This window comes from Symphalangus syndactylus, chromosome 15 (genome assembly GCF_028878055.3).
Source record: "Symphalangus syndactylus isolate Jambi chromosome 15, NHGRI_mSymSyn1-v2.1_pri, whole genome shotgun sequence".
NCBI lineage: Eukaryota > Metazoa > Chordata > Mammalia > Primates > Hylobatidae > Symphalangus > Symphalangus syndactylus.
The window spans coordinates 6,850,307-6,876,212 of record NC_072437.2 but is presented as its reverse complement, the minus strand read 5'-3'; the positions used below and the strand labels follow the sequence as shown (position 1 = coordinate 6,876,212).

At 47.7% G+C, this 25,906-nt stretch overlaps 2 protein-coding genes across 21 annotated transcripts in view; one reads left to right on the top strand and one right to left on the bottom strand.

Annotated features, from left to right (window-relative positions):
• The window catches only part of DCUN1D2 (defective in cullin neddylation 1 domain containing 2), a 38,180-nt gene extending 30,226 nt beyond the window's left edge, over positions 1 to 7,954 (bottom strand). For 2 of the 7 annotated variants that reach the window (XR_010115891.1, XR_010115892.1), the window contains exon 1: positions 1,065 to 6,833. Coding sequence is in view for 1 of the 7 variants with exons in the window: in XM_055245113.2 (XP_055101088.1) it covers positions 6,854 to 6,856 (3 nt within the window). In the remaining 6 variants the exon portion in view is untranslated. The other 5 variants (XM_055245115.2, XM_055245113.2, XR_010115890.1 and 2 more) reach the window with 4 other exon arrangements.
• Positions 7,054 to 25,906, top strand: part of TMCO3 (transmembrane and coiled-coil domains 3) — a 58,596-nt gene continuing 39,743 nt past the window's right edge. For 2 of the 14 annotated variants that reach the window (XM_055245106.2, XM_055245100.2), the window contains exons 1-6: positions 7,100 to 7,500; positions 11,760 to 12,283; positions 15,167 to 15,346; positions 18,164 to 18,355; positions 19,956 to 20,084; positions 21,679 to 21,771. In XM_055245106.2, the coding sequence (XP_055101081.1) occupies positions 11,840 to 12,283; positions 15,167 to 15,346; positions 18,164 to 18,355; positions 19,956 to 20,084; positions 21,679 to 21,771 (1,038 nt within the window). In that variant the 5' untranslated portion in view covers positions 7,100 to 7,500; positions 11,760 to 11,839. Of the gene's footprint in view, positions 8,116 to 8,867; positions 11,575 to 11,759; positions 12,284 to 15,166; positions 15,347 to 18,163; positions 18,356 to 19,955; positions 20,085 to 21,678; positions 21,772 to 25,906 lie in introns of those variants that run through there. The other 12 variants (XM_063618555.1, XM_055245097.2, XM_055245099.2 and 9 more) reach the window with 12 other exon arrangements.

Sequence of the window (25,906 nt, the reverse complement as noted above, 5' to 3'; positions counted from 1 at the left end):
TTTCAATAAAGTTCAGGCTTTAATGAATGGAAAGAGGCTGTGCGGTTTGGAGATTTTTTTTCCCAGTTTAAATCACAGAATCACATTGATGAAAATGTACACAAATAACTAAGAATAGTGTTAAAAGTAATCTATGAAAGTTTAACAAGCAGGCACAAAAAAGCCTGTTATGATTAAATGGAAACAGTAATACTAATAACAAGAATGCCTCTGTATACTAGACAGAAATAAAATGAAAAAATAGGACAGAGGCTCCGGGCAGGCAATAAATAACAAAACTGCCAAGTAGCTGTACTATATATAGTATATAATGAAACAAAGTAACATCTTGACACTTCCAGATATAGGAGGGCTGAGTTTCCACTTATCTAAAGTAACTTGATGATGTAATCCCAGCACTTTGGGAGGCTGAGACGGATCACTTGAGGTCAGGAGTTCAAGACCATCCTGGCCAACACGGAGAAACCCCATCTCTACTAAAAATACAAAAATTAGCTGGGCATGGTGGCACGCACCTATAGTCCCAGCTACTTGGGAGGCTGAGGCAGGAGAATCACTTGAACCTGAGGTGGAGACTGCAGTGAGTTGAGATCGTGCCACTGCACTCTAGCCTGGGCGACAGGGTGAGACTCAATCTCAAGAAATAAATAAATAAATAAATAAATAAATAAAGTAACCTGATGAAAGCAACACTGGAAAAGAAAGTGATTCACCAACTTCTCTAAATCCAAACAGACCCTGGAATCCACTGGATGCTAACGTTTTACAAAAATGCTTTACACAATAATATAAGCAGGAAATTTTTTACTCAAAAGGATTTATACTCAATCTTGTTCAAATAAAGATGAGACAACTTATAAAAACACATGGAATGAATTATAATATAACTTAACAAAAGTATATAGAAGGATAACAAGGTGTGAATGAGGAAGGGGTGCCATTAGTACAAGGACGTGCCTGTCACATGTAAGAGTTGGAAATCAGGCTCCAAGCTTCCCCCGTGCCACAGCAAAGAAAACATGATTAGTTAGGAAAATCTGTTTTCATAAGATCTAAAACCTTACCAGCAGCTCAGAAGTGGTACAGACCCTTCTGGCCTAAAACCTGAGGGAAACATCTCCCGCGGCTCCTCACAAAGTTCAATGTCCCCTCACACATACCGATTCCTCACCAAAATGCCAACCACGTACAGCAGAGCCAGCTTCCAGAAGTTTTTTTTTTTTTTTGAGACAGGCAATCAAAAAGCATGCTGATGCCAAAATACCAGAGGACGATTCTGCAGGGGCATTAAGATAACGCCGTCCAGAAACACACTCTCCCGTGTGCATCTGGGACCCTGGGTCCTGAGGCCTTTCAGGAGTTCCACAGAACTACCTTCCCGAGCGTCCTAAGCCGTCACTGGCCTTGCTCAATCTCATTCTCACAGAGTGCACAGCAGAGGCATCCGTGGGCTGCAAGACTTGTGGTATCACAGGAATGAATCTGAGATCTGAGACATTAAGATATTTGCAAAAATGTAATGGGTTTATTATTGCTAATTAAATATAGAAATATTTTAATACTATTTTAATTTCTAATATGGTAAATATTGATGACTATTACCCACATAAACAAGAGCTCTCATTTAAGAATGACTGGGGTTCCAATCATTCTTAAAAACACATAGGAAATGTGGTACATATATACCATGGCATACTACATAGCCATAAAAAGGACCGAGATTATGTCCTTTGCAGCAACATGGATAGAGCTGGAGACCACTTTCCTAAGTGAACTGGCGCAGGAACAGAAAACCAAATGCCACATGTTCTCACTTGTAAGTGGGAGCTGGACGCTGAGCAGGCGTGGACACAAAGAAGGAACAACAGACACGAGGGCCTGCTCGAGGGTGGCAGGAGGGAGAGGATCCCAAAACTACCCACCGGCTGTTGTGCTTAGTAGCTGGCTGATGACATAATCTGTACACCAACTCCCGTGACACACAGTTGACCTTTATAACAAACCTGCACATGTACCCCTGAACCTAAAAGTTAGAAAACAAAAAACAAACCCAAAAACCACATCGAACTCCTGAGACTAAACACTTAGAGAACTGCTAATTCAGGTGAGGCTAGGCAATTAACATTTTGGCTACTCAGAACAATGAGTGTTGAGCATTTGGGAGTCTTAGATCCCTTTTGGAATCTGATGAGTCACAGGTCCGCCCTCCAGGAAAACATATATGGACCTCACATGTGCAGGCAGCTTTGCATAAAATTTCAGGGGTTTCACAGATGGCTTAAGCCCATCTGCAAAGTCCTCATAAGGGGAAGGTAGAACTCAGATTAAGAACAGATGAAGAAGATCAGAAGCCTTCACTCAGCCAACTTTCTCTCTTAAAGTTTCAGACAGCAGCCATCTCTGCCATCTCAGGCCCGTGGGTCTGTTGGAAAAGCAGACAGCCGTAGGCTGTGTTCCAATAAAACCCAATTTACAAAAACAGACAGCTAGCCTGTGGGCTGTAGTTTACCGACCCGGATCTAGATTCTAGAGGAATAAATGGAATACATATTCACTACATTATTTCCTGAAACTGAGCTTTTGAAAAGAACTAAACAAAAAATTCAAGGTTGTATTCTCTGGTAAGATCAAATTTAGCTAAATTAAGGCAGATCCCATAGTCTCTGACAGTAAGCTGACGAAAGATACAGCTAGAGTCTTTTTATGAAGTTGACAGGCTTCCCAAGGGAGGGTGAGCAAAGTCAAGAATTACCTCAAAAACCTTAGGATAAAGACAGAAGTGCAGCCCCCAAAATGGTCCACCACTAGGAACAGCCATGACACCCTTATTATGGAAGTGGTCATCATTGCTAGATTTAAAAATTCTGCCATGGTTACACAACAACATTTAGTATATCCCTATAACGGAACATAATTCGGCCATAAAAAGGAATGAAGTATTGATACATGCCACATGGAGGAACTTTTGACACTGAGTAAAAGAAACCAGGCACACGAAGCCACACAGTGCACGAGTCCACCCTCACAGCGCACGACTCCACCCACAGCGCACGACTCCACCCACAGCGCACGACTCCACCCTCACAGCGCACGACTCCACCCACAGCGCACGACTCCAGCCACAGCGCACGACTCCAGCCACAGCGCGCGAGTCCACCCGCACAGCGCACGACTCCACCCACAGCGCACGACTCCACCCACAGCGCACGACTCCAGCCACAGTGCACGAGTCCACCCGCACAGCGCACGACTCCAGCCGCAGTGCACGAGTCCACCCGCACAGCGCACGACTCCAGCCACACAGCGTACGACTCAAGCCACAGCGCACGACTCCAGCCACAGCGCACGACTCCAGCCACAGCGCACGACTCCACCCACAGCGCACGACTCCAGCCACAGCGCACGAGTCCACCCGCACAGCGCACGACTCCAGCCACACAGCGCACGACTCCAGCCACAGCGCACGACTCCAGCCACACCGTATGACTCCAGCCACACAGCGCACGACTCCAGCCACACAGCGCACGACTCCAGCCGCAGTGCACGAGTCCACCCGCACAGCGCACGACTCCAGCCACAGCGCACGACTCCAGCCACACCGCATGACTCCAGCCACACAGCGCACGACTCCAGCCACACAGCGCACGACTCCAGCCACAGCGTACGTTTCCAGCCACAGTGTACGTTTCCAGCCACACAGCGCACTCCAGCCACAGCGTACGACTCCAGCCACAGTCTACGACTCCAGCCACACAGCGTACGACTCCAGCCACAGTGTACGACTCCAGCCACAGTGCACGAGTCCAGCCACAGTGCACGAGTCCAGCCGCACAGTGCACGAGTCCAGCCACACAGTGTACGATTCCACTTATATGAAATATCCAGAATGGGCACATCTATATAGAGAGAAAGGTGAGTGGTAGCCAGGGGCTGGGGCAAGGGAGGAGTTAGGAGTGACTGCTAATGGGTACAGAGTTCGGGGTGACAAAAGTGTTTTAGGACTAGATAGAGGTGGTGGTTCCACAAATTCGTGAACGTACTAAACACCACTGAATTGTACTTTAAAATTGTTAATTTTATGTTATGTGAATTTCACCTAAAAAAATTCAACATTGTACCCTCAGACCTTCCAAGACTAATCAGCAGAATGTACTCTTCAGCGACTGAATTATTTAACCAGCATTATACAACTGATGACTCCACCACCAGGAAATCTGGTATGTGGAAATCTGGAAGATATGATGGTGTCTGATCTTGAGCTCCTGCTGATAACCCCTTGAAGCCTCCCCTAATATGTGACAACACCGTTACACCAGCAGCCTAATTTCTTGGAGCTCTAGAAGAACAGATGCAGGAGCACATGGATCCAGGCCATTCAAAGTGGCTTTGAATCACTACTGTTAGCTACAGAGTGGACAGAAGTTGGTATCGAGAAACACAAAGATCCCCCTGCAATCTACTCAAATTGTCTGATGTCACAAGATACTCCAGCAAACCCTGAACCACACGGTGGTGCCAAGGCACTGGTTCTGAATGAGCAAGAGACGTTCTGGAGTCTAGGCTGAGTCCATTAACAGGCCTCTGGCCAGTCAACAAAGCTGCAGTCATTTGATGTCACCCCTTACAGGTTTCTCCATAAAATAACAGTGATTAAAGCAATGATCGATACCTAAGTCTAAAGACTAGGTGCTTCATGTCCAAAAGTGACTAAGAGACCCAAGTTACCTCTTGTGAAAAAGGGAACTGGCATAAAACTTCTTAGGAAACAAAAGGCTCATCAACTAAAAAACTACAGGGGAGAGAAAGAAGCCCCGAGTCCCTCTAGGCAGGACTACACCTAGGTCAAATTAACAAAGGCCCAGACGTTGGCAAGAAGCTTTGAGTGCAGCCAGACAGGAGTGAACCCAGGTCAAATTAACAAAGGCCCAGACGTTGGCAAGAAGCTTTGAGTGCACCCAGACAGGACGAACCCAGGTCAATCTAATCAAGGTGGATACACTGGAACTAGGGCCGTCCTTCAAGCTCACAGCCTTCACTGAGGTTTACCACGTCATGCAAATTAAATTATTAAGGCCAGCTTTTAAAGTGTGTACGTGGGGCAGGGGGGAGGCATTTTCTAGGTTTCATTATTTTATTGTTAAAATGTACATAATTCTTGAAATAAAAATCTGGACAATCCAGTGGAAACAGCAAATAAAATCTCTAAACTATAAAAAAGTCTCAAACACTTTAATTGTGACCTTGCGAAAAACGACTCATATAATCTGGCACCAAGGATACCCATATGTAAAATGGAAATAAATTACTCTTAAAATGTCCTTAGGGTCAACTTACACGGGTCTGGCAGGACAATCATGTTGATCAAATAAACTACATAAGCTTATGGATCACTTTGACTCTGTTTCGGTATACAGCACGCTACAGGGAGGGGGAATTAAATTCATCCCTGCTCTTGGATCTCCAACCTCGGCAGCAGCGGAACGCTCCTCTCCAGCATCCTGAACATGTTCAAGTTTTCCCCAAACTAAGTTCCTGTCCACTCTGCCCCTGTCCTCCTAAAAGCTGAAGCGAGCTAGCTCTACCTGCCCAGGTGTGCATCCTAACTCAGGCTACCTCGCTCCAGCCCGGCCTCCGCAGTGTCCCCTAAGGGTCACAAAAGCTCGGCTGCTGCCGTCAGTGGGATCTTTTCAGCTGCTCTTTTGTTCAGCACTGCTGATGGCTCCCTCTTCCTTTAAACTCCACCCTCTTGGTTTCGACACATTCTAGTCTCCTGGTTTCTGCTACCGGCCCTTCTCAGTCTCCTTTGTGGCTCTTCTCCCATCCTGAAGCTTGTCCTCACCCTCCACTCCCCTCTACACGTTACCGTGTCCCTTCTCCGGTGGCTCTCTGTGCCTTAGCCAGGACAATCTTTCAGCTCCTATACGTCACCATCGCCTGCCACTAAGGGTCTGTGCATTCTGTTTCTTCTGCGGAGCCGCACACGGCTGGCTGCCCCGGCACCTCACTTTTTCTCTGACTAATTTCCAGAGAAATTCTCCACAGTTCAACTCACACCCTCAGCATCTGACACCACTCCCACACCCGCATCCTACAGGTTCCTGGAACCCGTGCCTTAGCCCTTGTCCCAACTGTGATTAAACAGTTGTGCATCTGGTGCCTGTCTCTCCTGCTGGGGCATCAACTCCCTCAACGCCAAAATCATGCCTGGCCCAGCACCAGTCACACCCAGCAGCACCTTGCTGGCCTCTGAACCGATGTGGACTGAATAAATCCCATCCATCACCATTTCCACCACATTTCAAAGTAACTGACGGGCACCTCCAGCAGCCTCCCTCCTGGGCTGCAGAACTCTGCCAGCTCCACAGATGCACAGCTAGAGCCACGCTACAGCCCCGCTGCGCCTCTCCTTCCCCTCCCGGCGGCAGGGCCTCCCCCGCGAATCTGAGCTTCTCGCGGATTCTTTCCTTGCGCTGTTTTGGTCAACAGCCTCAGCATCTGCACAGACGCCCGCAGGAGCAGCCGAGCCCTCGCCTGCCTCGACTGCCCGTTTCGGAGCCGCCCTGGGAAGCCCCGGGCCCCTGCCCCAAGGCCCCTACAGCTCCTCTCGGCCCCCGCCCTCCGCTCACTCCCTGTCGTCCCTCGCGGCTCTGGGTCAAACCCGCGCTCCCCGCAGTCCCGCGCCTCCGACGCCACCTCTCCGGCTCGCGGGCCCGCGGCGCCTCCTCCCTCGGATCCACGCGGAACGCCCCGCGCAGCTCGCTGGGCTCGGCCTCCCCCATCCAGGGCGCCGCCTGCGCCGACCTTGGCGCCCGACCCCGACCCCGACGGGCAGAGGCGACGCCGGGCCACCTACCATCTCCCCCGCGCCGCCCGCGTCTAGCCGGCCCCGGCCTTCTGCGCAGGCGCGGCGGCCGCTCCGCCCTCGTCCTCGGACGGCCGCGGCCCTGGGCTCCGGGGCACTGGCGGGAGACGGCCGCGGGGACTCCCACTCCCGGCATGCTCAGCGCCGCCCGGGGGCCCACGGGAGATCGCGCCCCACCGCCCCTGCGCGTCCCGCCCTCTGCGACGGCCTTGGCTCACCCCTGCGGAGTCCGACGCCAGCCTGCAGCTCCCAGGCCCCACGCCGGCCGGGAGGTGCTCTTCGAAGGAGGTGGGCGGCGGGTCGGTGCACGGAACTCCACCTCCCGACGTGCTCTCCGCCGCCCACGCCCGACAGGACCCGCCCATGCCCCGCCTCTTAAAGGGGCCGCGACTGCGGCTGGACGGGAGTCCGGGTCGGCGGCGCCGAGCGGGGGCGGTGCTGGGCAGAGCGGCGGCCGCTCCCTCCCGGCCTCCCGGTCCTGGTCCCGCCTGGGAAGGGATGCAGGGAAGCCCTCGGGCGCTGCGCTCCGAGGCGGGAGACGGCGTCCCCTCCGCCCCTCGGCTCCTGGCGCCGCAGAGCCCGGTCCAGGCCGCGGAACGGTGATGCTCGGGCCAGACGGGCGGGCCCCCTGCGTCCCGGTGAGCGCCGGGCCTGTCCATCCGGGGCTCTTTCCCGGGGTCCCCTTCCTTCCTTCCCTCCCTCCCTGGGGCTCCCCTCCCCTCTCTCCCTCCCTGGGGCTCCCCTCCCCCCTCTCCCTCCCTGGGGCTCCCCTCCCCCCTCTCCCTCCCTGGGGCTCCCCTCCCTGGGGCTCCCCTCCCCCCTCTCCCTCCCTGGGGCTCCCCTCCCCTCTCTCCCTCCCTGGGGCTCCCCTCCCCTCTCTCCCTCCCTGGGGCTCCCCTCCTCTCTCTCTCTCCCTGGGGCTCCCCTCCTCTCTCTCCCTCCCTGGGGCTCCCCTCCCCTCTCTCTCTCCCCGTGGCTCCCCTTCTCTTGCAGGTGTTGTCTCCCGGGGTCGGGTGGGGTCCTGCCCCTCCAGGCCTTGCCTAGGTGCTCTTCGCTGAGGCCCACGTTCTAACCTGGAATGGAACCTGCGTTCCCACCCTGGCCGCCCGGGTGGACTCAGGGCCTCCAGGGCCGGCCGCGGAGATGCAGCCCTGTCCCTGGCGCCCCTCCTGTGGCTCCGAACGGCTCCTCACGGTGTCCATGACCCAGGGTGTGGACGCCCGCGCGGGGGAAGCAAGACGGCTGCGTATCGGGTCACTGTTCACTGCCTGTTTTTCTGATTATTCTGTCTTCCAAATTTATCTTATTTACGGGCTTTTTCAGAAGGAGTGTCTTAATGATTGGATTACATGTGAAATATTTGTGGTTTTTTTTCTGCTACAGGCTTGACTTAAATATTCTAAAGATTTTTTGTTGTTGTTGAGACAGAGTTTTGCTGTCGCCCAGGCTGCAGTGCAGTGGCTGGTCAAGGCTGAAGCGATTCTCCCGCCTCAGCCTCCCCAGGAGCTGGGGCCACAGGGGGCACCACGCCCGGCTTATTATTTCATTTTTAATAGAGACAGGGTCTTGCTATGTTGCCCAGGCTGATCTCCAACTCCTGGCCTCAAGCAGTTCGCCCACCTCAGCCTCCCAGAGCGCTGGGAACACAGATAATTGTGTCGTAACAGCAGTGGCATGAACCACCGCACCTGGCCTTAGGTAGAATTTGAAAACCTTCTTATTTTGAGATGGTTGTAGATTCACATGAAGTTGTAAGAAGTAATACAGAGAAATCCTACAGAGTGCCTTTGCCCTGTTTTCTTCAATGGTAGCACCTTGCAAAACCACAGTATATGCAGGAAGTTTTCTGTGATCAAATCCCCTGACCTGTTGAGATTGCACCAACTATACATGCACTAGTGAGTGTGAATCTACACCTGTGTGTCTTAATAAAATTGAGATTTTTTTCACTCAGCCTTGAGATACATCCGCATTGTTATGTGTCTCAATAACTCAAGATACAGAAATTCTAAGAATTCATTATTAAAAAAGTAATCCCAGCACTTCGGGAGGCTGAGGCGGGTGGATCACCTGAGGTCAGGAGTTTGAGACCAGCCTGGCCAACATGGCGAAACACCGTCTCTACTAAAAATACAAAAATTAGCTGGGTGTGGTGGCGAGTGCCTGTAATTCGAGCTACTTGGGAGGCTGAGGCAGGAGAATCGCTTGAACCCGGGAGGCAAAGGTTGCAGTGAGCTGAGATCACAACACTGCACTCCAGCCTGGGTGACAAGAGCAAAACTCCTCTCAAACAACAAAAAAAACACGTTGCAGGAATCCAAAGTGTCTTTTTAATAATTAGAACAGCTAAAGATGTTTACTAATTTGCTCAAAAAACACGCTACAATTTAGTAGTCCATAGGATTTTGGAGGCAAGTTTGAAGGTAAAATGAAATGAGTTTGAATAAAGGGTGATTTGTATTTTAAGGGTCCATAAATAATTTCAGTTTCATGTTATGAGTATGTTTCAGTGGGAAATTTTAGTATAACTACAACTAACATCCTCAAAGATTTCCCATAAAAATTAATACCTCCCTTAGAGGGACAACTAATTTTAGGAACCGGATTGAGGAAGGAACCAGAAATGAACATAGAGGTGTCATTCACACATGAGCTGTGTTGAAACTTATTTTTCTGAAGCATAAAATCCATCGAAGAATCACTTTTTGGGATCTTTTGGGGGAACTGGGAAGTGTAAGCAAAGCATCTCAAATTTCTGTCTTGGTTCTGGAAAATACTGAAAGTTCACTTCTGAAGTAGCTGTTGATTTATTTAGCTCCATTGGACCGACTGAGAGAAGCTTAGCAATTGAGTGAGTCATTAAAATAACAGCTCAGCTATATGGCTAGGCATGACTAAATGATTGCCTCATTGTTTGTTTTTAACGTGGTAAATGTGTACTTAAAGTTGTACACGTGTACTTAAAGTCGTATTGAAACTAACATAAAATTGAGTGATTGGAACAGCACATTATCATTTATCCTACCTTGTTAGGAAGTTACCTGTTCTAGGTAAGTGAATTCTCCGTGGAGTGTGCTTCTCCTTTTAGGAGTCAGTCTCCAAGAGTGTTTTGAAATGGAACACTTTCTAACCAGAATATAGTCTTTTCTTGGTGACTTTTGCTTGTGATGCTGATCAGTGATGCCTGTTGTCTAACACAGTACTGTCTTCAGGACCTGCTGGAGTGCAGACAGTCGCTGAGCCCTCACTGAGTCATCTGGCCTCCAGGCTTTTTGAGTTCTCCTGTTTGTTTTGCATAAGGTTTGTCTCTTTCTGTGGCTGCCATTTCATGGTTTGGGCAGAATGCTGCCTCCAGAAATGCCACCCTTACTTTTGCTGCATCTAACCTACTTTGCCTGGGAAACTGGATTAAACCAATTAGAATTTGGGTTAGCGGTGAAATGAACGTATAGCTATATAGATACATCTTTTAGTAACCAGGTTTCCAGGTCGGGGAATCTGTAATATGTGACGGTTGAGTAGGAATTCCTGAGTAACAGTCCACTGGATGCTGCTATGAAGAATGGTTAGGTTAATATTTTGTTGTTGCTTCGTTTAAACTGTAAATCTGCGTAAGTGGTAGGTGTTGGTTTTGTTGCCTTTTTTAGGATAGCTACTTGTGACTGGTGATCTCCTAGTGGCCAAATTCCACTGACTCTACGTTTATTACTCCTTCCTTCCACAGTCTCGGTTTCCCTCCTCTCAGCTTGTTCTGCCTTAGTGACCTTTGCTGGCCACTGTCTCCACCTGCTTTCTAAACAGTGCTCCCATCTGGGCGCCCTCCCCTGCCCCTGCTCGTCACCACCTGGACGCCACGGCTACAGCTGCACTGAAACCGTTCTCATTCCCCCAGCAGTAATGTTCAGAAAGCAGGTTCCTGTCTGTGTTGTACCTTGCCAGGATAAATTAGTATGTATTGTTTTAGGTCTTCCTAAAGAAAGGAAGAGAAGGAGACTGAATTAGGATGATAACAAAAAGTTCTAGAGATCTAGGTATTGTGACATATATATATATTTAATTCTTGACATCTTGGTAGCACTTGACTGTAGACTGACTTTGGAAATGTGACAAAATTTCAAATGAGCTTAAGAAGCCCACAGAGCTAACAGTAGCTCAGAAGATTTTGTTTCTAGAGTGACATTGAGTGTGGTGTCCCCAAGCAACCCACTGACCTGTGAGGGGAAGTTGATGGTATTTTCTGGGCTTTGATAACATGGACTTTCTGTTTTTTTGTTTTTTTGAGATGGAGTTTTGCTCTTTTTGCACAAGCTGGAGTGCAATGGTGTGATCTGGGCTCACTACAACGTCTGCCTCCTGGGTTCTAGCGATTCTCCTACCTCAGCCTCCTGAGTAGCTGGGATTACAGGCGTGCGCCACCAGGCCCATATTTTTAGTAGAAACGGGGTTTCACCGTGTTAACCAGGCTGGTCTTGAACTCCTGACCTCAGGTGATCTGCCTGCCTTGGCCTCCCAGAGTGCTGGGATTATAGGCATGAGCCACTGTGCCCCACCAACATGGACTCTCTTAAATAGACTTGGTTTCTGTCTTTTGCACATGGTAGAGTTGATAGAGATATGAGGCTGTGTTCTCCCCCAAAAATGACCTTTAATCCTTTCTATAAAGATGTAGCTGACCTTTAATCATCTCAGCCCTTCACAAGGCACCATACAAGGTACATCAACATTCAGTATTTGATTTTAATCTCAGTGCAATAAATAGTTTAGATGTTGATATTTATCTAGGAAAAATGATATTTTCTTCAGAAAGGTGTCAGTTTTCCGGATCTGATTATTTAATACTCTGATCAATAGTAAATGAATCATTGTTTAACTACATGTGACAATAACTCTTTTTCAGCTGAAAATGTGTATCTGACATGCAAGCTCAGTGGGGCAGAGACCTGTGGATTGCTGTGCCCTGCCTTCCAAACCCGGATCATGAAGGTGTTGGGAAGAAGCTTCTTCTGGGTGCTGTTTCCTGTCCTTCCCTGGGCGGTGCAGGCTGTGGAGCACGAGGAGGTGGCGCAGCGTGTGATCAAACTGCACCGCGGGCGAGGGGTGGCCGCCACTCAGAGCCGGCACTGGGTCCGGGACAGCTGCAGGAAGCTCTCAGGGCTTCTCCGCCAGAAGAATGCGGTTCTGAACAAACTGAAAAATGCAATTGGAGCAGTGGAGAAAGACGTGGGCCTGTCGGATGAAGAGAAACTGTTTCAGGTGCACACATTTGAAATTTTCCAGAAAGAGCTGAATGAAAGTGAAAATTCCGTTTTCCAAGCCGTCTACGGACTGCAGAGAGCCCTGCAGGGGGATTACAAAGATGTCGTGAACATGAAGGAGAGCAGCCGGCAGCGCCTGGAGGCCCTGAGAGAGGCTGCAATAAAGGTCAGTGCTAGAGAGGGAGAGGGAGAGAGAGGTGAAGAGAGAGAGGGAGAGTGTGTGCCCACACCCTCATCCTAGAGAGAGCCCACTGGGAGCTGGGGAGCAGACAGGAAGGGAAGGTGTGAATGCTGCTGATGTCGCTCAGGTGTTGTCTTTCATAGGAAATCACATCTAGAAAAATCTCTCATGTGAGGGAGAATCATTTCCTTTTGCATAATAGTGTAGTTCTTACTTCTAGAAGGAGCCAGTCTCATACTTTTCTCTATAGAGAAATCCCCTGGTAATTCAAAAAGTTATTCAAGTTGTACTAGTAAACTGATGCAAAGATAAATATAGCTTAAATCAATATTTGCTGAGTTTCTGACAGGAATTCCTTTTAGTGTGAAGTTTGACTTTTCTTCAGTGTCATATATCGAAAATAAAAATATTAAAATTAGTTTTAAACTAATATATACATTTAAATTAAGGACTTTGACCAAGTATGCTTTTAAAATGATGAGAAGTTTCTGAAATTACTGTATCAGCTGTTGTATTAGCTATTTACATTTTTTAAAGCTATCTTGAGTATCTAAGAGCTATTTCTTGAGTACCTCTTCTATACCAAGCATCATGCCAAGCCCTTTAAGTATATAAAGTATCATGTCATCTTCATAGAAAAACCTGTGATATTATTACACAGCATAAACGTTAGAGAAAATACAGACATTAAACTTTCTTTACCAAAATATATTTTGGGGGAGAGAAATATGATCATCAGGCAAATGTATCAATCAAGGTTCTCAATAACACGGATTCATTTGTCTTGCCTGTGTGATATGTGCATGAACTACTGTGACCCTGTGTACAGTAGAGATGTGAAGATATATTGGTAGGGTCCAGATTTGTGGTGGTTTTATTATAGAGAAAAAATAGGAGTTTGAGTAACATTGGCTCCTGGTATGCACACTTCATAACATATCAACAGTATTTTAACATATGCTAGTTATTATCTCCTATGCTGAGATACGCCAGGTGCCGGTGACCTGCAGCTATACTAGCCCTCCAGTCACGTGCTTGACCTGCAGCTGTGTGTCAGACCTGCAGCTGTGTGATAGACCTGCAGCTGTGTGTCAAGTCTGCAGTTGTGTGTCAGACAAACCTGCAGCTCTGTGATAGGCCCCAGCTGTGTGCTACACCTGTAGCTGTGTGTCAGGTCTGCTTTGGTGTGCTAGACTTGCAGCTGTGCATCAAACCTGCAGCTATGTGAGATCAGCTGTGTGCGAGACCTGCAGCTGTGTGAGACCTGCAGCTGTGTGTGACCTGCAGCTGTGAGACCTGCAGCTGTGTGTGAGACCTGCAGCTGTGTGAGACCTGCAGCTGTGTGAGACCTACAGCTGTGTGAGACCTGCAGCTGTGTGAGACCTGCAGCTGTGTGAGACCTGCAGCTATGTGAGACCTACAGCTGTGTGTGAGACCTGCAGCTGTGTGTGAGACCTGCAGCTATGTGAGACCTATGCCTGTGTGAGATCTCAGCTGTCCGAGACCTGCAGCTGTGTGTTACACTTGCAGCTGTGGGACACCTGCAGCTGTGTGGTAGACCTGCAGCTGTGTGAGACCTGCAGCTGTGTGAGACCTGCAGCTGTGTGGGACCTGCAGCTGTGTGAGACCTGCAGCTGTGTGAGACCTGCAGCTGTGTGGGGCCTGCAGCTGTGAGACCTACAGCTGTGTGAGACCTGCAGCTGTGTGAGACCTACAGCTGTGTGGGACCTGCAGCTGTGTGGGATGTGCAGCTGTGTGAGACCTGCAGCTGTGTGAGACCTGCAGCTGTGTGAGACCTGCAGCTGTGTGGTAGACCTGCAGCTGTGTGAGACCTGCAGCTGTGAGACCTGCAGCTGTGAGACCTGCAGCTGTGCGAGACCTGCAGCTGTGCGAGACCTGCAGCTGTGCGAGACCTGCAGCTGTGTGAGACCTGCAGCTGTGTGAGACCTGCAGCTGTGTGAGACCTGTGCCTGTGTGAGACCTCAGCTGTCCAAGACCTGCAGCTGTGTGTTACACTTGCAGCTGTGGGACACCTGCAGCTGTATGGTAGACCTGCAGCTGTGTGAGACCTGCAGCTATGTGTGAGATCCGCAGCTGTGTGAGACCTGCAGCTATGTGTGAGACCTGCAGCTATGTGTGAGATCCGCAGCTGTGTGAGACCTCAGCTGTGTGAGACCTCAGCTGTGTGTGAGACCTGCAGCTCTTTGTCAGTGGCATCAGATGATGTCTTGTGACTACCTGGTAATTGAGGCAACGATGTTCTTCTAGGCTCTGGTTCTCTCTGCTCTGGCCTATGTCCCACCCCTTTACCTAAGAATAAATGTTTAAAAGTAAGATTATTGGTGAAATATAATTGTGTAAAATACATTACTAAATTATATTGCCAGCATCACCCATCAGTTCTTCAAATGATTAATGCGGTTGGTTTCTACATGTGTTTTGGAACAGCTTTCCCTTGTAACTTGAATTTGACTGTGCATGAATTTAGATAGTAGCTCCACATTCAGGTCTCACATCTGGTTTTAAAGTACCGCTGCATGCACATACATGATAGGCCTGGAGCACAGTCACTGTTGAGTAAATGAGTTTTGTGTTAGTGGATGACCTACAGATATTACATTTACTTTTGTGTAACAAATGTTTCTTACATGTGTTGATGTACATACACAAAATACTTTCCCTAAACATTTGGCTAAACTCAGTTATGTTTGAATAACTAGGACACGTGACTTCCCTGGCTGACCAGAATTAAGTTATTGACATATGAACAGGGACATTTGACAAAGAAAGCAGGAGGATTGATTAAGAAAGTCATGTCTTAGCTTATTTCTTAATATATCTCACTCTTCTTTTCTTACAAATGAATAGGAAGAAACAGAATATATGGAACTTCTAGCAGCAGAAAAACATCAAGTTGAAGCCCTTAAAAATATGCAACATCAAAACCAAAGTTTATCCATGCTCGACGAGATTCTTGAAGATGTAAGAAAGGCAGCGGATCGTCTGGAGGAAGAGATAGAGGAACATGCTTTTGACGACAATAAATCGGTAAGCGTTCCAGAACAGCTGCTTCTTCACCTCCTGAGCCGCTCACTGATCGGAAGACGTGTTGTTGAAATTGTTCACGTGTATGTTTTTAGTGTAGATTGAAAATGAAGACAAACTAAAACGCTGCTCTGTCATAGAGAAAATAATTTGGTCTTGTAGAAGTAAGCTAACTGTCCTTTATTTTCCTTTTATATTTTGAACACCGACAGTCAGTTCCCCTCCTCAGCAACTTGTCTGCATTTTCCAGAGGCCAGATGGATTGGGACATTGGGACTCTAGTCTCAGGACAGCCTGGACAGTTGGGTTTAATGCTGATCTACTGGGGTGTTACCAGAGACAGGTCCCAATCCAGACCCCAAGAGAGAGTTCTTGGATCAGGGCGAGTCCATGAATTGAAAGCAAGTTTATTAAGAAAGTAAAGAAACAAAACAATGGCAACTCCATAGGCAGAGCAGCCCTGAGGGCTATTTTTATGATTATTTCTGGATGACATGCTAAGCAAGGGGTGGGTTACTCATGAATTTTCTGGGAAAGGGGTGGCGGTTTACTAGAACAGAGGGTTCCTCCCATTTTAGACCACACACGGTAACTTCCAGATGTTGCCATGGCTGTAAGCTGTCGTGGTGCTGGTGGGAGTGTCATTTCACATGCTAATGGATTATAATTAGTATATAGTGAGCAGTGAGGACAACCAGAGGCCACTCTCATTGCCATCTTGGTTTTGGTGGGTTTTGGCCAGCTTCTTTACTGCATCCTGTTTTGTCAGTGGGGTCTTTGTGGCCTGTATCTTGTGATACCAGTCTTGCCAACCTCCTGTCTCATCGTGTTGTGTCCGGAATTGGTGGGTTCTTGGTCTCACTGACTTCAAGAATGAAGCCACGGACCCTCGTGGTGAGTGTTACAGTTCTAAAGGCAGCGTGTCCGGAGTTTGTTCCTTCTGATGTTCGGATGTGTTCGGAGTTTCTTCCTTCTGATGAGTTCGTGGTCTGGCTGGCTCAGGAGTGAAGCTGTAGACCTTCGCAGTGAGTGTTACGGCTCTTAAGGCGGCACGTCTGGAGTTGTTCGTTCCTCCCGGTGGGCTCGTGGTCTCGCTGGCTTCAGGAGTGAAGCTGCAGACCTTCGCGGTGAGTGTTACAGCTCATAAAAGCAGTGTGGACCCAAAGAGTGAGCAGTAGCAAGATTTATTGCAAACAGCGAAAGAACAAAGCTTCCACAGTGTGGAAGGGGACCCCAGTGGGTTGCCACCGCTGGCTCGGGCAGCCTGCTTTTATTATCTTATCTGGCCCTACCCACGCCCTGCTGATTGGTAGAGCCGAGTGGTCTGTTCTGACAGGGCGCTGATTGGTGCGTTTACCAACCCTGAGCTAGACATAAAGGTTCTCCATGTCCCCATCAGATCAGTTAGATACAGAGTGTCCACACAAAGGTCCTCCAAGGCCCCACCAGAGCAGCTAGATACAGAGTGTCGATTGGTGCACTCACAAACCTCGAGCTAGGCACAGGGCGCTGATTGGTGCGTTTACAATCCCTGAGCTAGACATAAAGGTTCTCCACGTCTCCACCAGACTCAGGAGCCCAGCTGGCTTCACCCAGTGTATCCCACACCGGGGCTGCAGGTGGAGCTGCCTGCCGTCCCGTGCCGTGCGCTCGCACTCCTCAGCCCTTGGGTGGTCGATGGGACTGGGTGCCGTGGAGCAGGGGGCGGCGCTCGTCGGGGAGGCTTGGGCCGCACAGGAGCCCATGGAGGGGGTGGGAGGCTCAGGCATGGCGGGCTGCAGGTCCCGAGCCCTGCCCTGCGGGAAGGCAGCTAAGGCCCGGTGAGAAATCGAGCACAGTGCCGGTGGGTGGGCACTGCTGGGAGACCCAGTACACCCTCCGCAGCCTCTGGCCCGGGTGCTAAGTCCCTCATTGCCCAGGGCCAGCAGGGCCGGTCGGCTGCTCCAAGTGCAGGGCCCGCCAAGCCCACACCCACCCGGAACTCCAGCTAGCCCCAAGCACCGCTCGCAGCCCCGGTTTCCGCTGGCACCTCTCCCTCCACACCTCCCCGCAAGCCGAGGGAGCGGCTCCCGCCTTGGCCAGCCCAGAAAGGGGCTCCCACAGTGCAGTGGTGGCTGAAGGGCTCCTCAAGTGCCCCCTAAGTGGGAGCCCAGGCAGAGGAGGTGCCGAGAGCGAGCGAGGGCTGTGAGGACTGCCAGCACGCTGTCACCTCTCACTGTGACTAAGAATGCCTTTCCCGGAAATGCAGCCCAGTAGGTTTCATCCTCGTTTTACCCTGCTCATATTCAAGATGGAGTCACTCTGGTTTGAACACCTGTAACAGGGGAACAGTGAACTTCTTATAGAAAATGATCTTCATCTCTGAAGCAGGAATTCAGGCTGCTCATTTGTTGTAGTGTGTTTAAGATTCTAAGAAAAAAAGTGGGACTGATGGTGAAAATGGACTGTGGGTCTTGATGAGGACTCATGAAAAGGTTGGGTAATAAAAACAAATCAGAATAAGATTAGAGAAGAAAGCAGAGAGAATAAAAATAGAGCAGAGGAAACAAGGTGTTTTAAAATCTACTAATTATGGAATTAAAGGAGAACTCGTATTTTAAGGGCTATGAATTTCTTGAAAGAATGGTAAAGTAGATCTTGGAAAGCAGCAGAAACCCTAAACCTATCCATTCTTAAATTCTTTAATTGAAAAAGAAGTCCTGATTCACTGCGAATGAACATTGATTGATACATTTTTAACATTCTTCTGTTTAGCATTCATTCTCTAAAAATTGAAAGCATTTAATGGATTTTAATTGCATAATATTATTATTCTTGCAGGTCAAGGGGGTCAATTTTGAGGCAGTTCTGAGGGTGGAGGAAGAGGAGGCCAATTCTAAGCAAAATATAACAAAACGAGACGTGGAGGACGACCTGGGCCTTAGCATGCTGATTGACTCCCAGAACAACCAGTATATTTTGACAAAGCCCAGAGACTCAACCATCCCACGTGCAGATCACCACTTTATAAAGGTAGTGAGTCGTGGTGGGGATGCCTGCCTTCCCCCATTTCCTGGTTCATGGTGTCAGTATGACCGAGCTTTATCTTCCAAATAAGGCACAGCCTTCCTTCTAACAGAGATTTTACTAGAATTCCATACATTTTCTGTGATTCGAGGCATCTTCCCTTAATTTCTAATCTTTTTTTCTAAAGGAATAAGATACTTTAATATTTAAAATGAAAGTTAATTTTGTTTTGGAGAATTTGGAAGACTTTGAAATTAGGAGTTATGGTGATGGGATTAAAGCTTTAGTCATCTAAAAACCGTTTTCACTAAAATTAAAAATCCTGAAAAGGCAGAGAGGTCTTGGCTAAGGAGTCATATATGACTTCATTTAGCCCTGGGGTGCAGAGCACGAGAACCCATCCAGCAGTGCCTGGCGTTCCAGATGGAACTGGATTTAGACCTGTTTCCTCCCAGGAACTCAGTCTAGACAAAGGCTATGCAGGGAGGTACTTGAAGCTGAGAGCATCATGGTTCGGGTGGTCACTCAGGAGGGAGTGGCATGGCCGTGACAGGTGCAGCCCCTCAGGGAAGCTTGGCAAGATCTGATACACTGTCAGGTCTCCAGCAGAGACTGGAGGTTTATACAGGAGCAGAAACCAAGCCAGAGAATCTAGGCTCAAAGACGGGGTTGTCTCAGGCGAGAGGAAGAGGACCCAGCCAGAGAGAGATGTGGTCACGATGGAATGGGTCCCGGGAGGACTGGGGCTGCCGAATGACACTGTCAGTGCCGTCCAAGAAGGGGTGGACGTCTCTGTAAAGCTATTCTTTCTCCCTTTGTAATGAATAAGCAATTTCCAGGGAGAGATTTTGAGACTGTAAGTATCCTGCTCCTCGCTGACCTTCAGGGCTGCAAGCACAGCAGTGCCAGCACCCACTATAGATTCCTGCCTGCACCCGTTACGGCGAAGCCATGTGAATTACAGTTTGGACACCAGCACTGAGAGTTTCCCAGATTAGAAAACTCAGTGGAATTCTAGGACTCAGAATTCTTAGAACACTCTAATGGGGCTTAAGCAAAACAAAAATTTTGCTATACAGTCAGCCCTCTGTGTCCACGTGCTCTGCATCCTCAGATTCAAACAACTGTGGATTAAAATATCCAGAAAAAAGACCCAAGAATAACAATACAATAAAAATACAAATAAAATATAACAACAATTTCCATTGTGTAGGTATCATAAGTAATCTAGAGGTGCTTTAAAGTATACAGGAAGATGTGCTAGGTTACATGCACATACCGTCCCGTTTTGTATCAGAGACTTGAGCATCCGAGGATTCTGGTCCGGGGGGCAGGGGAGGATCCTGGAACCACTGCCCCAAGGATACTGAGGGGTGACTGTAATCTTTAGGCCATGAAAAACTAACTCCATCTATTCCCAGAATACACTCTTCATGTTTTCAGCTTCTCTGGGACCCTCAACATGAGGAAAATCGGTGGTTTTGTCTTTGCCCCTCATTCCCATCAAATGAAATCAGGGAACTACATCCTGTTCGCCTCAGCCAGCCAGCCCTCTTCTTACCACTATTATCTTACACTTCTGTTTCTTACTTATTTTATTCCTCAGGACATTGTTACCATAGGAATGCTGTCCTTGCCTTGTGGCTGGCTATGTACAGCCATAGGATTGCCTACAATGTTTGGTTATATTATTTGTGGTGTACTTCTGGGACCTTCAGGACTAAATAGTATTAAGGTAAGAACAAAATTTGATTGTTTTGGTATCTGTTTAACAGAATATAAAAAGAGAATTCATGAAGACTAAAAAGTATTGAATGTGATTAATGAAGATACCAGCTTCGTATAAACCATTTCAAAGAAGATGTCCTTTCAGATGTCATGGGAAGTCTCTGAACCCTCAGGAAGTTGCTGTGCCTGTTAGTGAAGGGGTGATGTTACTGGAGACAACACCCCTGCTTGTTTCCATTAGTTTTAATGACTCCATTTCCAGTAACATGCTGGACCAGGTTATTCAGACTGCCTTTCATGTGCTGAATACAACCAAAGTGTTGCATTAACTGTTTTTTGTTTTTTTTTGTTTTTTTTTTTTTTGAGATAGAGTCTCGCACTGTCACCCAGGCTGGAGTGCAATGGTGCAATCTTGGCTCACTGCAACCTCTGCCTCCCGGGTTCACATGATTCTCCTGCCTCAGCCTCCTGAGCAGCTGGGATTATAGGTGCACACCACCACACCTGGCTAATTTTTTGTATTTTTAGTAGAGACGGGGTTTCACTATGTTAGTCAGACTGGTCTTGAACTCCTGACCTCGTAATCCGCCTGCCTCGGCCTCCCAAAGTACTGAGATTACAGGCATGAGCCACCCTGCCTGGCCCATTAATTGTTTTTAAGCATCCCATTTGCAACACATGGAAAAGCTGATTAGCCCCAGTCGAGGCAGTGGGCAGTGGGGTTATTTGCTGGGCCCCGTCACACTGATGGCACTTCTCACAGGGAGGAAAGGTTCCCGAGCTTCCACCTGTCTCCCCACAACACTCACAGTGCGAGCAGCGTGGAGAGCAGGTGCCAGAGTGGGTGCCATGAGTCCCACTGGAGGGAGGCGTGCCAGGGGGTGGGATGGGGAGGAGTGCAGCCTGCTCCCTCCAAGCCTCTTTCCCTCTGCTGCTGGTTGAGCCTGGGACCAGGCCCAGGAGCCCCAGGGCTTTCTCCAGATCGCAGGGTGGCAGGAGGGGTCTGAGGAGCTCGAGCCCCAGCTGGTGAAGAGGAGCGTGCCCAGCACCCTGGGCCTGGGGAGCAGCTGGCCGGCAGGGGAGCTGCAAGCCCACGTGTGGGGGCTCCCAGGACAGGGCTCGCCTTGGCAGAATGGCCTCTGGGAAGAACGGCTGTTTCAATTTAGTTTTTGGAGTAGGTCTTTTTCACGTGATTCAAGTATAAAACACCAGAGGTGAAAAATCACTTCTTGCCCTTTGCAAATAAAAGCAAATACAAATTTCTTTCCTTCTTTTTCTTAATAGCAAAGGTGCTCCTAAACCAAGAAATAAAGTAACATATACAACTGGATGCTGTAAAAATTGTAATTCTTAATAAATCAGCTAAACCATGGAAAATAATGTAATTATAAATAGACCAAGATAAAAATCAAAGCACATACTAGACAAAAGTGAGAAGTGGTTAATAGAAGTATACTGTGTGATTACTCTGTGTATGTGTGTGTGTGTGTGTGTGTGTGTGTTTTGGATACTTCCACTGGGCATACTAGGGCATGATTGTTAAGTATACTTAATATGTTAAACATGTAAAATTATATGGTTTTTTTTTGTGTGTTTTTCAGTCTATTGTGCAAGTGGAGACATTAGGAGAATTTGGGGTGTTTTTTACTCTTTTTCTTGTTGGCTTAGAATTTTCTCCAGAAAAGCTAAGAAAGGTAAGGACCTCATCAACCTATTACTGCCTCTAAGGAACTTCATTCACATCGTGTGGTTTTGGTTCATACACTTTTAACACTTGTTGATGAATTCACTATCAAATTAAATGTTTTTAGAATAGAATATGATATTTTGGTTTGATGTTGGTTTTGGAACAAATTCAGAAAGATAAAAAACATCAGGTTTGAAAGCGTAGAAATTCAATGAAGAATTGGAATTAGCCTTCACATGGCTAACTTCAGGAAGGGTCTGGAAAGTAATGTGTGTGAACTTTAACAGATGGTTCCCTCCAAGAAGGTGCAAAACTGTTAGAGGGTCAGATGTCATAGAGGTTGCATATTCAGTGTGTTACCCTAGAAAAAACCTTGTGAATTGGAAGTGAGTTAATTAAAAGACACTGTTTTTCTAGACACAGCACAAAAGAGGAAAGTAGCTGATTAAAAGCCAGGGTGGGGAGAGAAAAAATGAACACTGTTGGTAACAAAAACACCCTGTGAATTAAGATCAGATACCACTTTGCCTGCAGTGCTAGCTGGAAAACTAGTATCGACTTAGCGAAAGTTTTTAAGTGACTGTCAGATGTAACAGGCATTCTTGAACCAGATTCATGAGAATCACAACCCTACACCCTTTTTGTATTTTTGGGTTTTTTTTCCACGAAAAACTTGGTCATTTTAAAGAAAGTGACTTAATTCACAGTGTCTGGTTTGCCTGATCACTCAGCCCTCTCATGTAGTATTCTTTCTTTTTTTAATTTTAAATTTTTTTATTTCAATAGGTTTTTGGGACAGGTGGTGTTTGGTTACATGAGTAAGTTCTTTAGTGGTGATTTGTGAGATTTTGGTGCACCCGTCACCAGAGCAGTGTACACTGTACCCAATGTGTAGTCTTTTATCCCTTGCCACCCCCCACCCTTTGCCCTAAGTCCCCAAAGTCCAGCGTGTCATTCTTACGCGTTTGTATCCTCATAGCTCAGCTCCCGCTTAGGAGTGAGATCATACGATGTTTGATTTTCCATTCCTGAGTTACTGCACTTAGAATACTGGTCTCCAATTCCATCCAGGTTGCTAAAAATACCCCTTTTTTGTTCCTTTTTATGGCTGAGTAGTATTCCATGGTATATGTAATACCACATTTTCTATTGATGGGCATTTGGGCTGGTTCCGTATTTTTGCAATTGAAAATCGTGCTGCTCTAAACATGTGCATGCAAGTATCTTTTTCGTATAATGACTTATTTTCCCCTAGAGTGGAACTGCTGGATCAAATGGTAGAGCTACTTTCAGTTCTCTGAGGAACGTCCACACTGTTTTCCTTAGTGGTTGTACTAGTTTACATTCCCACCAGCAGTGCAGAAGTGTTCTCTGTTCCCCACATCCCTGCCAACATCTATTCTTTTCATTTTTTGGTTATGGCCATTCTTGGAGGAGTAAGGTGGTATCGCATGGTGGTTTTGATTTGCATTTCCCTGATCATTAGTGATGTTCAGCATTTTTTTATGTTTGTTGGCCATTTGTATATCTTCTTTAGAGAATTGTCTGTTCATGTCCTTAGCCCACTTTTGGATGGGATCGTTTGTTTTTCTCTTGCTGACTTTTTTGAGTTCTTTGTAGACTCTGGATATTAGTCCTTTGTCGGATGTCTAGATTGTGGAGATTTTCTCCAGCTCTTTGGATTTGTACACTCTTTTTGGAGAGCTGTCTAGCAATTTGACCTAAAAGCCTTAAAATGTACATATGCCTTGACCCGGTAGTTCTTCTAGGTCTCTCTCCAAAGGAAAGAATCAAACATACGTTTTTTAAAAAATTTATCCACAAAAGGTTTCACCTCCTCTTTGTAAATTTTTAAGAAACAGTGGAACCAGTCCTGAGTGTCTAACAGTCAGTTGAACTGTGGCGTGACTACTGATGGAGTGTTAGGTAGCCATTGTAAAGTTACAGGAGCATCAGCAGCAAAGCAAAATATCGGTTAGAAAGCTAAACTTGGGGGGAAAAGGAGCACGTGACATGACCGCGGCAGTGTAAAAAAAGCACCAATACATGGGGGAAAAACGGGAAAGAAACGTGCCGGGTAACCATGATGACTTCTGGTTTCTTCTCCATATTTTCCAAATTTTCTATAATAAACAGTCAGTACTTTGTCATTACAAGGAAAAATACTTTTCTTTTAAAGGCTTGTGTTTACTTTCAGAAGTCAACTCTGATCTCGCTGGCATGTTTTTCTTTGTACTCTTCCCATTTGCTTCCTCATTTCATCCTCTTACCTAGAACTTTTTTTCTTTACCCTCCTGTTTTTCCACTGAAAGCTCCATTTGTCCATCTTCTCATTGCTCTCCCTTTCCTGTGAACACTCCTGAAGACACGCATCCTCATAAGGTGTTCTGAATTAACTTTAGGGTGTTCTCCAGGTACTTTGCATCTTTTTTTATTTCTTGTAAATTGTTAATTTCTAAGCTCAATGATTAAAGAGAATTCACCACTCTCCTGGGTCCTAAGGAAAAGCGGTGTCATCCTTGCTGTTAACCCTGTGGAGGAGCCTGTTATGGGTGGGGAGGGTAAGGGGGTATCAGCCGCGTGGCTGCAAAGCCTGTGGAGGAGCCTGTCATGGGGGTAAGGGGGTGTGGCTGTCCAGTGCCCTGTCTCACCAGTGTCCCACGAGGCTCTGTAAAAACACGAGGCCTCCATTCCATGGTGCAGCATGGGCGTGTGTGTGTGTGTATGTGTGTGTGTAATTTAGAGAAGTTTACAGCAAAGGGCAATTTAGGGCAAACCCCTAGGGGAGGTGGGAGGGAATGAAGTTCTGGCTGTGCAGCAGAGCTTCAACAAGGCACTTAGCTGCCTGGACCTGTGTTTCCTCTCCTATACAGTGAGGAATCTAGAAGACTCCAGTGTCTTCTGGCTCTGCATTTTCATAGTTTGTATTTTTCTCCACTATAGTATTCACAGTTAAATAAAAAATAATGTTGTATAACGTAACGTTGAGATAATTGTGAGCAGCGTGAGCACGTGCTTCACCAGGCCTGCTGTCATCTAATCGTGCTTCCGAGGGTTTGCACCTGGTTCTGAAGTGCCTGCTTGGTGGTGTAGACTCGGGGGCTCGGCAAGAGGCTGGCGTTCTCTGTTGGTAAGCTGTGCTCAGCTGCCCTGCGTGGTGACAGAGTCAGATGCATGGAAGGACACTGGATTGGGACTCAGGAGACGTCTGTGAAACTCCTTGCTGACACCTGATTGAGTGGGGCTGGGCAGGGTTCCTTCTGTGTCTGGGATGTGCGGGTGTCTTGGCGCTGACGAGGGTCTCCCAGTCCCAACTCCTCTCACCTGTTGCTGAGCCTGTGCTGCTGTCCCTGGCGGGAGCCCTTGGAGTCTGGCCCCACCCTGGTTCATGGAGACGGCATCCCACTGTTTTTCTAGGTCCATGGACTCAGATTGCAGATCTGTATCCACCCAGAAAACGACATTATTAAGCAATGTGTTTATTTTCCCCTTTTTATTACTCAGGTGTAAGTATCTGGCCAAGCTTTAGAATAGCCTGAGATAGCCGGAGTCACTTTCCTGAACGGATGAGCCTCCTGCCACGTGGGTTAGCTTGCACACCACACTTGCGGGTGGGAAAAGAATTTCCTTGGGTTTTTGAAATGTTAATACTTGCCGGAAGGGCCCCTCTTAGGACTTCTAAAGATATGATTAGAAACTACTCAGAAGACTGAAGCCCCGAAACCGCGCCGTGCGTAGTGCTGAGGAAAGCTGCCCGCTCTGTTCTCGCCCTTGTAGCTGCTCGCTCCTCTAGCCTGACTCCAACTGTTCCTTAAACTTGATCTCTTAAGAGTCTGTCAGTTTCTGCCTCTCTCTAGATCGTTTCTCGAGTCATTGGGGTTGGGAGTTTTGTTGGCTTCTGTCTTGTATCTTCTCTGTTCTAACTACAAATACCTGTTGAGCACTTCTGGCGTTCTGGGCCCTTCAGGGGCTGCTGGGTGAGGCAGGTGTAACGTAGATGTGCCCCTACCCTGTGGCTTGTATTTTGGGATTTTAGGAGAATATGTCTTGGCGCCGGGGGTGCCAAGGGGCCCGCCCGTCAGTGCCTCCTGACCTCCAGCCCACATGCGGCCATCTGGTGGGCTTGCTATCCCACTGATTCT